We start from the raw sequence: 17,019 nt of genomic DNA on the forward strand, positions 1-17,019 counted from the left end.
CCACCCTTTTTGCAAATGGGGAGACAGATACAGAGTGGGTAAGCGGCTTTCCCAAGGCCACATGCTAACTCAAGTATTGCTACATACATGCCCCCAGACAGGTTTAGTGCCACAAAATCTGAAATGTCTCTCTTACATTTCAAATAGAAGGCAGATAAGGTAATGGGTTGTTGCAGATGGGAATTCATTGTCAGGGATATGGTTCTGCCACAGTGGTCACCACCATCTCAGAACCATGAATTTTGCCATTTATATAGACCTTGCAGCTGTGCATTAACAGTTTGTTACTTCACTTTGATCAGCTGCCTCCTTCCCTACCCACCATTATCCCTTACAACCTGCCTTTTGACCCTTCCCCCTTGTAGATACCCCAGGCCTCAACCTCCTGATCCTCTCTGCCCCCAGCTTGCCCGATCCCCAACCCCATCTCTATCCCGTCCTGCTTCAATCCCTGACCCCCTTTCTTGTCTCTCTCCCTAGTCTGTTGCTGGGACCTGATGCCCAACCTCAACACTTCACTGGCAGACCCCATGCTCCGATGCCTCACTCTAGAGAAGCCCCCTCATCTCAGCAGGAAGAATGGCATTGCCTGGTGCCCTGGCCGGCTGCTTGACAGCAATCAGTTCAAGCCTTCTGCATTCCATCCTGCCCACCCCTCCTCCAGCAATGAGCTGAAGAGAGAGACAGGAAAGGGAGCCAGGGAGCAGGTGAGCTGGGGAGAAAGGGGGCAGGGGGATTCAGGACTGGGGAACCTACAAGGGGTAAAGTAGGCAGAGAATAGGAGAACAGGGAACCTAGGGGATGAGAGGGGCAAAGACCTAACCATGCCCCTTCTAAGAGCTCTGCACTGGGGAGAAGAGTCTGCGGGTTGGGGGGGAGTCAGAGTAGAAGGGGGACAGGGTCCCCCATAATATGAGCGCTGATTAGCCAAGAGGACTAAATCAAAGCGAACTAAAACTGTGAATGCAGGGCAGTAGAATCCACAAGGTTGCAGTGCCCAGAGCATGGAATTATCTATTTTTTACCATGCCTGTGCCATGAATTATGAATAATTTTACTGTAAAAAAATCATATTCTTTGTATATGCCCAGTCTCTGACAGTGGTCACCTCTTTCTTTTTCCTCTAAACAATGCCTGGCTACTTCCCAAAGAGAAGCTATTTTTTCCCCCACTGTAAAAATACTTAACTGAACTCCATAACAATGGGTAATACATACTTCGTACTCTTCAGCAAATCCACAGTTCGAGTCAGCTTGCTGTTTCTTAAAGTAGGACTCAAAGCTTTCAACTTTAATTGTATTGGATCTAAAACAAACAAAGCCATTCATTTATTAGTATTTGCTATTAGCTAAATAAACCGTAAATTCAGTTAATAGCAGTCATTCATGTTTACAAAATGTGATTTACTTACTTCTTGGGTCTTGAGGAGGGGAAAAAAGAAAAAAAACATGATTAGACACAGCACAGTTATACTTTTACTATATTACTCTTACAAGCTTTATTTTACACTGCAGGACAACTAAACATATAGCACCAATGCTTTACTATGGCCATGGAGTTTCAATGCAATTTAGGAAAGAGGATGTGAAAAGGTGGCATTAAGTCACCTTTGAAAGTCCCTGACCCTGGATTGGTCATGTATTGGGTCAATCTCTTGGTATAACTTTGACTGACTGCCAATGGCCTCAAAGGCTGCTAGGAATCACTGGGATGGCCTGCTCTTACATGGTGTCCGAGCCATTTTATGCCAGCTTTGCACTACCTGAGGTTCCCCCTATACTGGGGTGACCCTCCCATATCCAGCTGTCCTGGCTTTAAGGCTATTTTGCACTGGTGGCTCAGCACAAAGTAGCCCTGTCACAGGGGAGAATCAAGGCTATAGTGGACAATCTTGCTTAGACACAGTGTGCAGACAGGTCCTCTACACATTGCACTTTGTAATCTGGATTATTTTGTCAATGCATAAGAATACAAGGCAAAGCCACCTAAAGGACATGGTCATCTAATTCCCATTAATTTTAACGGGAAGTGGGTGTTCAATTCCATTTGGCAACAGTGAAAGTCTCTACGTAATTATCTTTAGACTGCAGTAGGTTACGTTTGGTTCTCTGAATTCCATAAGGAAATAAAGTGTTCAAAGCTTTAATACCAGGAACTCTGCCGCAGAAAATTGTATAGTACACAATTATCAAAGTTCTGAACAAGTCTTGCCAATATTATGTAAACTCAGAAAATAGTGGCTGAAAGAATATTTAACTCACCTAATTGGGGAAAAGGGCAGCTCATTATTTTTTCCATCTTTCCTGTTGGGAAAGGGTGGGGTGGGAAGAGATTAGAAGAATTTATGCAAAACACAAATGAGATTCCTGGCAGAAGCTCTTTCTGTGCCTGTTTCATGATAGTTTTTCATATACCATCTGATCTTGTGCAAGAAGCCCTAACTGTGGCTCCCTTATGCCCTACACTTACAGTAACCAGTAAAATCATTAATAAGAAATATGATCATGAATGAACAATAGACAAGTGTTAGTCTGTTCTAATGGAGTTGAGCAACAGGAAACAGATCCAAGCCTTGTCTACATGGCAATCTTAGCCACTGGTGTTGCTGTACCAGTGCAGATCCCTGGTTTACATTGGTTCAGCTTTTCCCAGTTTGGAACCAGGGTCAACCGCATTAGTAAAAATCATGTTGCACTAATGCAAGCTGAGTCTACACTAAGAATATGCACCAGTGGCTAAAATCCCAATGTAGAAAACACCTTAGAAATAGGACTCTAAATGCTGCATAATGATTTAAGAAGTCAGACATTTATCCAATGTGTTTACACCCTTGCTGTATGAATAAAAAGAATCTTCACAGCTTCAAAGAAAGCTGCTCTCCTGGATCTTCTACTTAGGAAGCAAGTGTTGGTCAAAAATGGAAGCTCGTGGGAAGGAACAGGAACCAAAACAAGAAGGCAAAGGAAAATCCAAAAAGGCTTCCCTATCTTTTAGTAGCCTTTTAGAATGTATGTTCTGCATTATTTGACTGGTAACATGAGAAGAAAAAGAGCCTTGATGGACTTCAGATTGTCTGGAAAAGACTCAGGAATTAGGGACACTCTCAGCACATCTCGGCTTTCTAGAGGAGCACAGCGTCTATGTATTTTCTCACAGACTTACCAGGACAACTTTTGAAAATTTGTCCATTAGATCTTTTCCGCTTAGCCTTGCCATTAGCTCCAGAAAGGAAATCTCAGACCACAAGTTGGGTTCCAGTGTGGCCAATCGAGAAAAAAAAAAAGCCTATATAAGATATCTTCATGGCTTGTCTACACAATCATCTAGTTTGCAGTAAGCTGGGATGTAAACCTACCCCGCACTATCTTGCCATACTCTAACTGTCCCTGTGCACCCTGCTGACACATGCTAACAGTACCTTAATGTGCTGTGATCTATTCTGCTTTGAAAAAATAGCTCAGCATTAACACATTGAAGTACTAATTACAAATGTGCTATGGAGCACTATAGTCTAATTCTGATCTGAATTACACAAATATCAAAGTAAATCTGAATTTACACCAGTGGAACAGAGCAGAATTTGGCTCAGTGATACACTGTCATGATGAAGACTTTGTTTCCACAACAAAATCATCTAAGTGAGTTTGAATGATCTACTTTGAATTATTGTGATATAAATAAATATTTTGTATCTATAGAGCTTATTTTAAAACATTGCTTTTAAAGTATATGAAACAGGAATAGCGCTGGCTTCTGCCTCATTATGAAAAGCATTATAGAAGGGCTAGGTATTTATTATTATTTTTATTGTAATGGTGAAATAATGTGGTGCTCTTTTCAGAAGTGAATGTAACAGTTAACATGGATTTACCTTCTCCGTCTCCAGAAAATGAATCCCACTACAGCAGCTATAACCACAGCACCCAAAATACATCCAACAACAGCTCCAGTGATGACACCTTACGGGAGGATAAAAACAGAAACTTTTCATGAATTATCTATCAAATCAACAATGATCCAACATATCAACAGGCTACAAAGGACGCTAATGTGAATTTCTAATATCAAGAAACAAGAAAAGGATATGGTTAAAGATTTTACAAAAATAAAATGAGTTATCCAGTGCTGTTTACAGACTCATAAGCAATAATACTCATTGATTTTTACCCCCACTTCAGTTAACAATAATTAACTATTAGGAAGTGTGACAGGGTTGGGCCAGATGGCTGTAGAAGAGTAATAGAAGGCAGATATATTAGCCCCAGGCTAAATAGGTCCCTTTTCCCTGAGTAAGGTAACAGGGAAGGTTTGTTTTTTGTTTTTTTTTTGAAACAGAAAGAAAGTTTATTGGTAACGCTTACAAAATTACCAAAGGAAACAAAACAACTATGCAACAAAACAACGCAATCAGAAGGTATAACACAGCAGCCTTCAGGAGGGAGAAGTGTTCAGGCTAGCCTGGGCCCAGAGCGGGGGGGCTTCCTCGACACTCGTGGTCTTCCACCCTCCTGAGTTACCTGGTGGCCTAGAGCGGGGGGGCTTCCTCGACACTCGTGGTCTTCCACCCCCTCGAGTTACCCAGTGCCGCGCCCAGTGTCACCGATCCTCCCTCTCCTGAGAGTGCCCGGTAAGATGGGCACGGCTGCGGGGTGGGCGGTTTGGGGGGGGTAGACACCCATGTATTATAGGACCCCTCCTAGATGACAGGAATGATGGTATCCACAGCGGCAACGGCTGGGGCTGGCGTCTCTCGCTCTTCCCCTCAATCAAAGGGTCAGACGGAGGGAACCGGACGGGGTCACCGAGCAGAGAACCCCAGACAGCGCCCACCGCTCCTCGAAGGCTTCAAGGGAGTCAGTGGACGCCGCCCAGAGGAACTCCGCCCGGACACGTGAATGTACTGAGGATCGGAAAACGGCCCCACAATCGCAGGGCGTTTCATGGGCCAACCTCCTCTCTCTGGTTTTATAAATGGCTGTTTTAGCCAAAGCTAGGAGGAGGTTGACCAGAAGATCCCGCGACTTTGTGGGGCCACGGATGGGAAGTGTATAGATAAAAAGGTGGGGGGAAAAATGAAGCCAGAAGCGTAATAGAATATTTGTGAGGAGCCGGAAAAGGGGCTGCAATCTGGCACACTCTAAATACACGTGCGCCAGGGTTTCCCTCACATTACAGAAAGGACAAGTGTCCGGAATGGGGGTAAACCGTGTCAAAAACACGCCCGTGCTCACAGCTCCATGAAGGAGCCGCCAACTGATGTCCCCGACGGGCCTTGGGACCAAGGTGGAATACAGGCTGGCCCACCGAGGTTGCTCACCCTCCAAAGGTGGCAGGAGATCCCGCCACTTTGTATCGGGGCGGGACACCAGGGTGTGGGCGTGAAGGGTGTGAAGTGTAAGTGTATATAAGTATTTCTGTGGTGCAATTTGAAAGCTAACCGGCTGCAGTTCGTGCAGCCGGCTTGCAGTGAAAGGGTGAGGGGTTTGTTGGGATCTACGGGGTAGGGGCCCGATGGAAAGGTCCGGCGGGCCTGGGGTAAGGGATGGGCGGGGTGCGCCCTCGCACAAGGCTCGGCTAACATAAGCCCGAGCAGCGGGGGTCAAGGCGGCCTTCACCTCCTGAAGTACGCGCCGGGGGGTACGGAGGCTGGAGAGCCCCATGCGCCGAGCGAGCGTCAGGGGATCCAGCCAGTCTCTCCGGTCGTAGTCCAGGAGGTCTCCGACCCTCGTGACTTCCGCCAGGACCAACCTCTGGCGCACCGAGCGGGACTCCGCCACCTGCACACGGAGCTGGGGGTTGTGTAGCAGGGGCTCCGTGAGGAGATCTGCTCCCACGGTGGCCGCCACGGACCTGGTTGTTAGAAACAGTTTCCAGGTCCGGAGGAGGTCCTGGTAGAAGACCGGCAGTCCGGAGAGGTCTCGCGGAAAACCCCTCGGAGAAAGATAAAAGAGCTGCCGGTCATATCGAAGCCCTTAGAAACGGCGCAGGAAGGCGTGCGCCAGTATGCTCCACGCCGAACTATGTGCACCATAAAAGAGCCTCTGCAGGGCCTGGAGGCGGAAAACGCGGACCTGAGTGTACAGACACTTCAGGCCCTGCCCTCCTTCCTTCAGGGGTAAATGAAGAACTCCAACAGGGGCCCAGTGCATTCCTGACCAGAAGAACTCTAGAATCAATCTCCGGAGATGGGTCAGGAAACCCGGGGCCGGGGCCAGGGTGTTGAGCCGGTACCAGAGCGTGGACAGGACTAGTTGGTTAAGCACCAGTGCTCTCCCTCGGAGGGAGAGACATCGGAGTAGCCTCGTCCATCTCCGGATCCGCTCTATCACCCCGCCCTCTAAATTTTGCCAGTTCTCCGGCGGGGAAGGATGCGTGGCGGAAAGGTAAACGCCGAGATAGGGCAGTGGACCGCACTCCACCGGATGGTCTGAAGTGCGGGTGGGAGGGAGCTCACCTGCCGCCAGTCCCCCACCGCCAAGCCAGAGCTCTTGACCCAGTTGACTCGGGCAGAGGAGGCTGCCGAATAGATGGCTTGGCATGCCTCCACTCGCGCCAAGTCGCCCGGGTCCTGGACCATGAGGAGTACGTCATCGGCATACGCCGACAGGACCAGCCGTAGCTCCGGCTCCCGCAGCACCAACTCTGTCATCCTCCTGCGGAGGAGACAGAGGAAAGGCTCCATCGCCAGAGCGTACAACTGGCCCGAGAGGGGGCACCCCTGCCGCACTCCTCGCCCGAAGCTGACCGGTTCAGTCAGGGTCCAGTTGAGCCTAACCAAACACTCAGCGGAGGCATACAGCACCCGAAGAAAACTCACAAACTGAGGTCCAAATCCAAACGCCTGCAGAGTGTTCAGGAGGTACCCATGGTCTACTCTATCGAACGCCTTCTCCTGATCAAGAGACAGGAGGGCGAACGATAGACCATCTCTCCGCCCGAGTCCCAAAAGGTCTCGGACTAGAAAGAGGTTGTCGAAAATGCTGCGACCCGGGACAGTATAGGTCTGGTCTGGGTGGACCACGTCCGCCATCACGGACCCTAGCCGCAGCGAGATTGCTTTCGCTACGATTTTGTAATCCGTGCTAAGGAGTGAGACGGGACGCCAGTTTCGTAGATCGCGGAGGTCCCCATTCTTCGGCAGCAAAGCGAGCACCGCTCGCCTGCATGACAGAGGGAGGACCCCGCTCTGCAAGGACTCAGCCCAGACGGTGACTAGGTCTGGGCCGAGAATGTCCCAGAACGCGCGGTAAAACTCCACGGTCAGCCCGTCCATGCCCGGAGATTTATTGGTGGGCATGCGACGGAGGGCTTCCGAGAACTCGGCCAGGGTGAGAGGCAGCTCTAGTCGGTCTCGGTCGCCCACGCTGACCGTGCGGAGTTCCTCCCAGAGCACCTCGCAAGCGTCAGGATCGGTCGGGTCCGGGGAGAAAAGGCTTGTGTAGAAGTCACGGGCCCTCCCACACATCTCCTCCGGATCCGTGAGGGGGGTGCTGTCTTCCGCAAGAAGGCAGGTGACGTGTTTCTTGGCCCCCCTCATTTTCTCCAGGGCATAGAAGAAGTGGGAGCCGCGGTCCATCTCCCAAAGGAGGCGGATGCGGGACCGAACGAAGGCACCTCGGGCCCGGTGGTCCTCAAGGGCCCGGAGCTCCTCCCGCTTCTCCCGGCACGCTCCGCAGAGGGACGGGTCCTCGGGATCGGCGGCCAGGCGCCTCTCCATCTCTAAGACCTCCCGTTCCAACTGCTCTATCGCCGCATTTCGCCGTCGGCTGGAGCCCCGGGTGTAGTCACGGCAGAAGAGCTTGGCGCGCACCTTCCCTAGATCCCACCATCGCCACGCCGAGGGAAAGGCACGCCACTGCTCTCGCCAGGCCAGCCAAAACTCCCGGAAGGACATCACAAAGCTCTCGTCCTCCAACAGGCTGTTATTAAAGTGCCAATAGGCCGGCCCCGGTCTCTCTGCACGGAGGGAGACTGTTACAGTGACTAAATGATGATCGGAGAATGGGGCCGGCCGAATGGCGGAGGAGCGGGCCTGTGAAAGATGGAAACGGGATAAGTAAATACGGTCCAACCGAGAGTGGTGTGACTGATGGGCCTCCACCCGGACAAAGGTGAACGTGGAGGTGTCAGCTGGGTGATGGTCACGCCAGACGTCCACTAGGGAGCAATGATCAACTATCCCTTGGAGAATATTCGCAGCGGCCGGACTCGGTTCGGCCCCTGAGCGGTCCCGTTCCTCGAGGGTGGTGTTAAAGTCCCCTCCCAGGACCAGGCACTCGTGTGAATCCAGGGTGCCGAGAAAGTCGGACACCTGCTGATAAAATTGTGGCCGCCTGGAGCTCATTTGCGGGGCATAGATGTTAACAAGATTAACCACAAGCCCCTCCATACGGACTCGAAGGTGCAGCACGTGGCCCGGCACGGCCTCATTGACCCCTAGCACCTCAGGCCGTAGGTTGGGGGAGAACAGGGTTGCCACTCCAGCCTGCCAGGTCACAAAATGGCTAAAGTATACCCCGTCCCCCCACTCCAGCCGCCACCTGTCCTCGGCGGCTGGGTCCGTATGGGTCTCCTGCAGGAAAACTACAGAGTACCTCCCTTCCCGAAGGTAAGAGAGCACCTGGGACCTGCGGAGAGCCATCCTACAGCCCCTGGTATTCAGGGTCGCAATAATAAGAGGCGTCATGCGGAGGGCTGGGGGGGTGGGGGCCTCGTATTGGCGGGGGGGTTCAGGGCCCCCGGCGGGTTGCACAGCAACCCATGACCCATCCCGTGGGTGAGTAGATCGCGTCGGAAGCTGCGGGCTCGCTCGTAGGCCGCAGCACCGCGCTTTCCTTGCCCCCTGCCCTCCTTTATAAGGGCCCTTGTGGCCTGGAGGATTTGATCAAAGTCCCCCCATAGCTGAAGAGCCAGCTGTGCCCTATTGCGGGTGCCATGGGTGTGCTCCAGGAACTTCCGTAGCGCATGCCGCAGCTCATGGGTGGGGGGGGGTTACAATTCCCGAGGTATTCCCTGATGGGCCTCTTATTACAGCCTCGTGGTCCGCTAAGGCAGGTAGACAGGGTGCGGACCACCGACGGGGCGTCTGACAGGCTGGGATTATTAAATTCATTTCACGCCTTGGGGTGGAGGGGGATGGCAGGGGAAAAATTGCCACTCCTAATGGGTCGCGGCTAGAAAGTGCAAAGACTGCTCCCTGGGGGGAATCTGCAAAAGGCGGAAAGGAAATAACCCCAGGGGCGGCATTAACATTACAGGAGGAGGGACCTTGGGCAGGGGTGGGGGCAGGGGCAGGGGCAAGGCTCTGGGGTGCAGGAGGCAAGCAGCTAAAGGAAAGTGCCTCCTGAGCAGAGTCAAGGGTTAAGGGGTAAGGGAGGGGGCTCCCAATAATGCTAGGTGCTGGCTCCATGGTGGTCTTAGCTGCCATGGCATCAGGTGGTGGACCGCCTTCTGCAGGGTGCTCACCCGGGAAGGCAATTAGGGGGAGGGAGCATGGGGAAAGGGAGGCTGGGGTAAGGCTGCCCAGCTCGAGGCCAGCCGGCAGCAGATCATCCCCTCCCTGGGTGACCGGGGTCAAATCTAGGGCCTCAATCTCCGCATACACGGGGGAGAGGCCAACTCCTGCCACCCCGGGGGCCTCTCCTCTAGGGCCCACCTCAACGGCCGCCTCGGGGTCCGCAGGGGGTTCGGGTAGCGTCCAGGCAGAAGGGGCGTCCTCAGAAGTCTCGGAGGGGAGGGTCTCCCGTGGAGGGGGGATTCTGCCCTCCAATGCCAGTCCGTCTTCCCCTCCCGACACCAGCGGATGGACCTCACTCGCGGCCGTGGCGGGAGGCTCGATAGCAGTGCCTCCTTTCCTGGTCTTCCGGGGGGCTTCCGCGTCGGGTGGATGCAGCGGAGCTCGAGCCTTCCGCTTGCCTCGCTTCCCCTGGACTAGGGTCCAGCCCTCCATAGCGTCATCTGGGGGCTGGTTAGCAGGGGTCGTGTTGGGGGGCGGAGGCGATGGTTTAGGGGTTTGGGGAGGTAGCGGTGGGGCAACATGAGGGGCGGGGGCTTCTCCTTGGGGAGGGCCCTCTCCTATACCTGATAATATCCTTGCCACACCCTCCTCCATGGGCTCTGTTGGGTTGGTACTAGCAAGGGTGGAAACCCCTCGCTCGCCCAGGCATTGTAGGGAAGGTATCTCTTGGGCCCGGACGGGAGCAGCGATGGGTCGAGTAGGAGGAGGGTTGGTTTCAGGTGCTGGGCAGCCAGGGGCGTCGTCAGCGACGGGGCTGATGTCCTGCCGGGTCTCAGGTGCCCCTCCCCCCCGGGCCAAAGGGCAGTCTCTGCGGACATGCCCCGCTGAACGGCAGAGGTAGCACCGGGCCTCTCCGGTAGAATAAAAGACCTGATAGCGGGCTCCCTGGTAGGGGATTAGAAAGGACCCCTCAAGCGCCTCTTCGTCACGCGCCCCTGCCGGTGGTAGAAGCTGCACTTGCCGGCGGAACGAAAAAATGTGACGGAGGGTGGGGTCCTTGCAGCCCAACGGGAGAGGGCTGATGACAGAGACAAGTTTCCCCAGGGTGGAAAGAGCGGGTAACAGGGCAGCATTGGGTAAGAAGGGAGGAACGGAGGTAAGGACGAGGCGAACGCCCAGGTCTTCCAACGGTTCTAGGGGGACAAACACCCCCCCCACCGTCAGGCCCCTCTCTACCGCCTCCTGGGCGGCATCCTCCGAGGCTAAGAAGAAAACGACCTTCCCATACATCTTGGAGGCCGCCACAATAGCCGTGGGTCCTACCACCTTCGCCAACGCCTGCACGTATGTCTCCACGTGGGGTGAGGCGGGCACCAGGAGGCAACGGACGCCGTGCTTCCTGGTCAAGGCGGGGAAAGGGCCTCGGCCGCTGGTGATGGTGGCGGAGGCGGGGGGGGCGAGATGACGACGCAGCAGGCAGGGGGGAGCCCGCTGCCGCCCGGGCATACGTCCTGGGGGCCGGGGGAGGAACATTCGCAGAGCTGGTGGAGGGAAACGCAGGGAGGGGCGCCACGGTTGATGACGAGGCCACAGCGGTGGGGGCAGCCCCTGCCATAGAGGGCTCAGTGGTTTTAGCGGGGCCCTTTCCTTTCCACCCGCCCTGGCCCTTCCGGCGAACTGGGGGGGGGTTTCCTAGAATCTGGGTGGGCGGTGGGTGCAGCAGCAGCAGCAATCACCCTGGTGCCTCCTGCTACCGGTGCCCCAGCAGGGGGGGTGGCAAGTATCTTAACAATAGTGGTAGGGGGGGGACCTTGGGGGTCGGGCAGGGGTGGTGGTGGGGGAGGGACAACTAAATTTGTTGAAGCAGTCTCGCCCCTCTCGTTCCCCACCATTGTGAGCAGGGAGAGACAGGGAGACACCGGAAGGAGGAGGGGAGAAACGGAGTAGCCCCTCCTTCCACTAGGCTGCGGGCGGGGAGGGGAAGAATGCCGAGAGAATTAGACTGGGGGAGGGGGGGAAAAAACAAAATCGGGGTCCGGTAATAGGGGCAAGCTGTGGGATAAGCAATCCGGGGGGGGGGGGGGTGCAGACCCACATACGTTTGTCCAAAGAGTCTCGGTTGGTCGGCTGTTATGTCTGGTCCGGAAGGCAAAGTTCAAAGCGAACAGCTGGATCCGAAGGGAGATGGCAGGTTGCCAGCAGGGACAGACGGCGGGGGGGCCGTGACAGTTGTAATAACAATGGGGGGGTAGGGGCACCGATGGATCGGGGGTGGGGGTCTCCACACCACACCCTCTGTGCCGCCACAAATGCAAGTAATCACAGTCAAACTCCCCCCCACGAGAGTATAATTCAGAAAATTACTCAGTCTTACGGCCCCCTTCACGATGATTTATAGCTCTCTTGAATTATTTCTTCTGTCTGCTGAAATCTTCTTCTCCGGCTGTGTTGGCTGTGTTCCAAGGCTTCCAGCATGTTAAGAATGTTGTAAAGTCCGAGCTGCTGGCAAAACGGCTGGGTCTGGGGGTTTCCACTCCCGCCTCCGGACAGCAAATCGGCAATCTTCCCCCCCCTCCTCCGGGGGCTCAGCTGAGGCAAATAGCTGCGCCCGAAAGCAGGGGGGGGGGGCGGGTGCTGGCGAAGGACGTAGACGGGAAAAAAAAAACAAAGAATCAAGAAAAAACAAAAAAGTGTCTGGCCCGGTCGGGGGGGGACTAAGGCAGGTGCAAAAAGTAAGAAAAATCTGGGCCAGGGGGCTTTAGGAAAGAACAGAAAGCAGATAGCTGAGGAGCAAGCAAAAGACGTTCCGTTTCCCAACAGGGAAGGTTCCAGAACAATCAGGAACCTTCTGGAGATAATTAAGACAGGCTGATTTGAACATCTGCAGCCAATCAAGAAACTGTTAGAATCAATTAAGGCAGGCTAATCAGGGCACCTGGGTTTTAAAAAGGAGCTCACTTCAGTTTGTGGTGGGCGTGTGAGGAGCTGGGAGCAAGAGGCACTAGGAGCTGAGAGTGAGAATGCGGACTGTTGGAGGACTGAGGTGTACAAGCATTATCAGACGCCATGAGGAAGGTCCTATGGTGAGGATAAAGAAGGTGTTGGTAGGAGGCCATGGGGAAGTGGCCCAGGGAGTTGTAGCTGTCGCACAGCTGTTCCAGGAGGCACTCTAGACAGCTGCATTCCACAGGGCCCTGGGCTGGAACCCGGAATAGAGGGCGGGCCCGGGTTCCCCCCAAACCTCCCAACTCCTGGTCAGACACAGGAGGAGTCGACCTGAGCTGTGGATTCAGAAAAACGGCCAAGCTGAGGGCTGCCGTGAAGCTCCAAGGCGAGCAAATCCGCCAATAAGCGCAAGACCCACCAAGGTAGAGCACGAACTTTGTCACAGAAGATACTGTATTCAGAGTGAATAGATGGTGTAAAACAATCAAGGGACAGATTGTCAGCTGGTGTTAGCTGCCATAGTTTCATCCATTTTCCTCAAGTTTTATTAAATCACACACAATTTTCAGAAAGGTGGCTCCATTTTTGTACCTGGATTTTGATTGCAAGGGACAGCCTGAGAAGTTGCATTTTGAGCTATCCAACTCAGGGAGCAAATCAGATAGTTTGAGATGCATCTATTTAAATCTGAACCTGCAATTCATTTCACAAACTGTGCCCAGTAAGAGGAAGGAGAGGTCTCAGCTTAGATGAAAGTATATTCAAGTGTCATATAAGAAAGTATCAAAGTGAAAAGTATGAACCATTAACAATTTAGATTTCTGCTATCTACAGTAAATTTCACAAGCAAAGGACACCCGTATGAAATGAGCTGACCTATAATGTCTGATTGAATAAAAACTTGGAATTTCTGCATCATCGCTCAACTAAGATTATAGTAGTTTTCTAATGGACATTGGAAACCAAGGGCTTGTCTACACTGGCAATTTACAGCGCTGCAGCTTTCTCGCTCGGGGGGGGGAACCCTCCCCGAGCGCAGCAAGTTTCAACGCTGTAAAGCGCCAGTGTAGACAGAGCGCCCGCTGGGAGCGACGCCCTAGTGACTCGCACAGAGGCCATATTTTCAAAGGTATTTAGGCGCCTAAAGACAGATAGGCATCTATCCCACTGATGCAATTTTGAAAAATACCACTGTGACACTACACCCCATACTCTTCATAGAGATATTAGTATATGATATAACATAATCATCATGTATTTTATGCAGGATAGGTCATGAGTGAGATCATTGAAAAGGTTATAATTTACTGAATATGATTATCTTATTTGTATGCACGTATCATTTTCGTATCTGAAGTTAGGAATATTGACTATGTAGCTGTATTACAAATTGTGTTTACACACGGGGAACACCCACTAGACAAAAGGCTCTCAGTCTCCATGGCTGGCTGGAAAGGGCCCATTCAGGTTAATGAGCCATTAGGAGAGAACAATAGACCTTAGAAAAAGATTATTGCCCACCTGTGGGGAGGGGGCTTCCTCAGGATGCTACAGACAGCATCCAACTCATGGCTGCTGTAACACTACAGGGACATGTAACCTGGTGTTGGACTCCATCTTGAATACCAGTGTTTTCCCGCTGACTGGAGTGGGAACCAAGCTTTGAAACAAAGGGTTCCCGCCATATGCAAAGGCTATTTAAGACAGGGAAGTGACATCACTGTGGTTCTTCACTGACTCCCCTCCCAAAGACACTGCTGGAAAAACCTGAGGAACAAAGACTGAACTGGGGGGAGGGGGGAAGAAGTGCTGGACCCCGGCTAAAGGGATTTTTAGCCTGTGAATGGAACACCTGGGGTTTCTAAGCTGTAAGCCTGAACAGCTTGCCCCTTAAGAACTTGCAGCCTGCTGGTATCATCATTTAGGATGAGAATTTGCTAGTCATATCCAATCTATGTAGTATATTAAGCTTAGTTTGCATGTTTTGTTTATTTACTAGGTAATCTGCTTTGATCTGATTGCTATCCCTTAAAATCACTTAAAATCTATCTTTTGAGGTTAATACACTAGTTTTTGCTTGTCTAAAACCAGTGTATGTGGAAATCATAACTTGGGGCAGAAAGCTGTTGTGTATATTCCTCTCCGCATTGAAGGAGGGAATGAATTTCATGAGCTTATGCTGTACAGTTCCCTGTGCAGTGCAAGATGGTATAATTTTGGGTTTACACTCCAGAGGGGGTGTGTGCCTGAGCAGCTTGGAATTTCCTTAGCTGAAGCTTTCCCATACAGAGCTGATCACAGCATGTGCTCGAGAGCTTGTCACAGCAATACAGTGTAAAGGGAGCCCAGGCTGGTGGGTCAGGCTGGCTCAGTGGTATCCCAGTTCCAGGTGGCATCCATCACACCCCCTATGTACCTATCTGGATCTTTAGGCACTTAAACACATCTGAAAATCTGGCCTAGAGACACAGGAAGTCTGTGACAGAGCAAGGAATTGAACTTGGGACTCTGAAGTCCCCAGCTAGCACCCTACCCACCGGCCCATCCTTCCTCTCTGTAGCTGTGAAACACCTTTAAGTGATGCCAATATCAAGTGTTGATAAGGAACAGCAGTAAGAATGGAGCTAAACAAGAAATACTGGGATTATAGGAGCATGATTCCACCATTTCTTTTCTACATGTCAATCTCTAATTTACAGAGAGTGCAAAAACACAGTAATTGCAATCTCTACTTTACTTATCTCTCAGAGTCTTCTTGTCTCAGCAGCTTTCCACTCTCATTTTAGTATACCATGTTTTGGGCTTGTTTTGTCATTTTTAATGTTACTGTAAGGGATTATGTAATATATGCATACAAGAGAGTTTTCGTAGAACTGCTCAGTGGTAAATCTACAGACCAACTACATTACAAAATTACAGATAAACAGACCCAAGCCTCCTTTCATTGAAGTCAATGTGTGTTTTGCCAAGAATTGAAATGAGAACACAGTTGGGCCCAATATATGCAAAACATGCAATGCAACATTTTATGTTAGCTTTACCTGGATCCTGGGGTAACGTAATTGCCTGAGAATAAGGTGTAAATGATACATAGCTTCTCTCTTCAACAATACGTCCACCATCACTACTGTTAAATTCAATTTTAGTGAAACCTGCAACACTTGCCCTGATGAGAGGAAGGGAAAATGAAATAGTCACATTAGATGACATTAACAATCTAAGCCTGACAAGCAGTATTTATGATCTGGTGATCCAATTATTACTTAAATTTCAATTGTATACAAGGAAATTACAACAAACAACAAGATAAATACCGGTATGAACCAAGTGGTTCCAGCGGTGCATTGTAATAGCCACACGATGTGGCTGTATTTCCTACTTCCATTACGTATGGCGAACTATCTGAACGGGAGGAAAAGGCTCTCTTTTGTGTAGCGTTTATGACAAACGTTACATAAGTGTTTGTTTTCTTTTCCTGGAAGTCGTTGTATGTATAACTCAAACTGCTATTTGGAGGTTCAATGCCTTCTGAAAAAACAAATATACAACAGACATAAACTAATGTTTTTGTAAAATTGTATTTTAAAATACAGTGACTGGCTCAAGGGCAATAATGGTAAAGAAAATAACTAACGGTTATGACTATTCCAGCAAATGTGGAATATTGCCTGAAATTAAAGGCTGAGGGCAATATGGACAATCTCAGATACTCTTCACTGTAGAACAATTTATTTATTTTGCCCCCAGAGAATGTCACTGTTTTAATAACCTTTTGGTTTAAATTTTTTAAGTATGCTGAAGACTGAATATACAAACAATTTCTCTGCAGAAAACTACCTGCGCTGAAAGTCTTCTGTACTGAAACTACACTGCACACTGCTGAAAGTCCTGCTCGGACAGTCTTCACTAGACAAATCAGATCATGTTAGAACCTGACTTTGAGGAGCCGCATTAACTAACACAGCTTTGCAGTCAGTGTAGATGGGACAAGTCGTGTTTAACCATGATCAGTTGACACGTACAGGTTTATCACAGCCAGCTGACAAGATGTTTAACACAACTTGCCTGTCACTGAGTGACTTTAAGGATGGCCCTTTCAGCGGATATGGATCCACTCCCACATGTGACACATTTACCCGCCTCTCCAGGTGAAGAAAATGAGCAAAGTCACATAACAGGCAGGTTGTGTGGCTAAATTAGGCCTTCTGAGGTGGAGCTAAACCAGAAACTTGTCGAGGATGAAAAGGTGTGAAGGGAGATTCCAGGTAGAAAGCCCTGGGAGTCAGTGCTTGGTAGAGAGCAGGGAGAGACTCAGAGAAGCCCAGGAGAGCATGAGGGGTGAGAGTGAAAAGATGGCAGGCTGGCGTGGGTCTGGATTTTGAAGAAAGAATTCAGACAGATCTTCAGGAAGGAGGGGCTGTGTCCAGCTTGAGACTGAGGTGGAAGACTCTTGTGTTTGTTTTGGTGCTGGAGACCCTGGAAGGGGCGGACTTTTTCTTTAATGACTTAGCCTTTTGCAGTGACGTGGACCCCCAACTACTGCAGGAACCAAACCAGACTCCGAGGGTGGGTAATCTAGACTGAGAGAAGGAGAAACTAAAGCAGCAGCTAGACCA

General features: G+C 51.0%; 1 protein-coding gene across 1 annotated transcript in view; it reads right to left on the bottom strand.

The window, feature by feature from the left end:
* PTPRJ (protein tyrosine phosphatase receptor type J) overlaps window positions 1-17,019 on the bottom strand; it is a 139,121-nt gene that overhangs the window by 17,389 nt on the left and 104,713 nt on the right. The window contains exons 12-17 of the mRNA XM_073347300.2: window positions 15,718-15,931; window positions 15,445-15,569; window positions 3,872-3,959; window positions 2,262-2,303; window positions 1,412-1,420; window positions 1,218-1,305 (exon numbers count right to left, since the gene is read on the bottom strand). Of these exons, the coding sequence (XP_073203401.2) occupies window positions 1,218-1,305; window positions 1,412-1,420; window positions 2,262-2,303; window positions 3,872-3,959; window positions 15,445-15,569; window positions 15,718-15,931 (566 nt within the window). The remainder of the gene's footprint in view (window positions 1-1,217; window positions 1,306-1,411; window positions 1,421-2,261; window positions 2,304-3,871; window positions 3,960-15,444; window positions 15,570-15,717; window positions 15,932-17,019) is intronic.

The sequence above is a fragment of the Lepidochelys kempii genome, chromosome 6 (genome assembly GCF_965140285.1).
Source record: "Lepidochelys kempii isolate rLepKem1 chromosome 6, rLepKem1.hap1, whole genome shotgun sequence".
In the NCBI taxonomy this organism is placed as follows: domain Eukaryota; kingdom Metazoa; phylum Chordata; order Testudines; family Cheloniidae; genus Lepidochelys; species Lepidochelys kempii.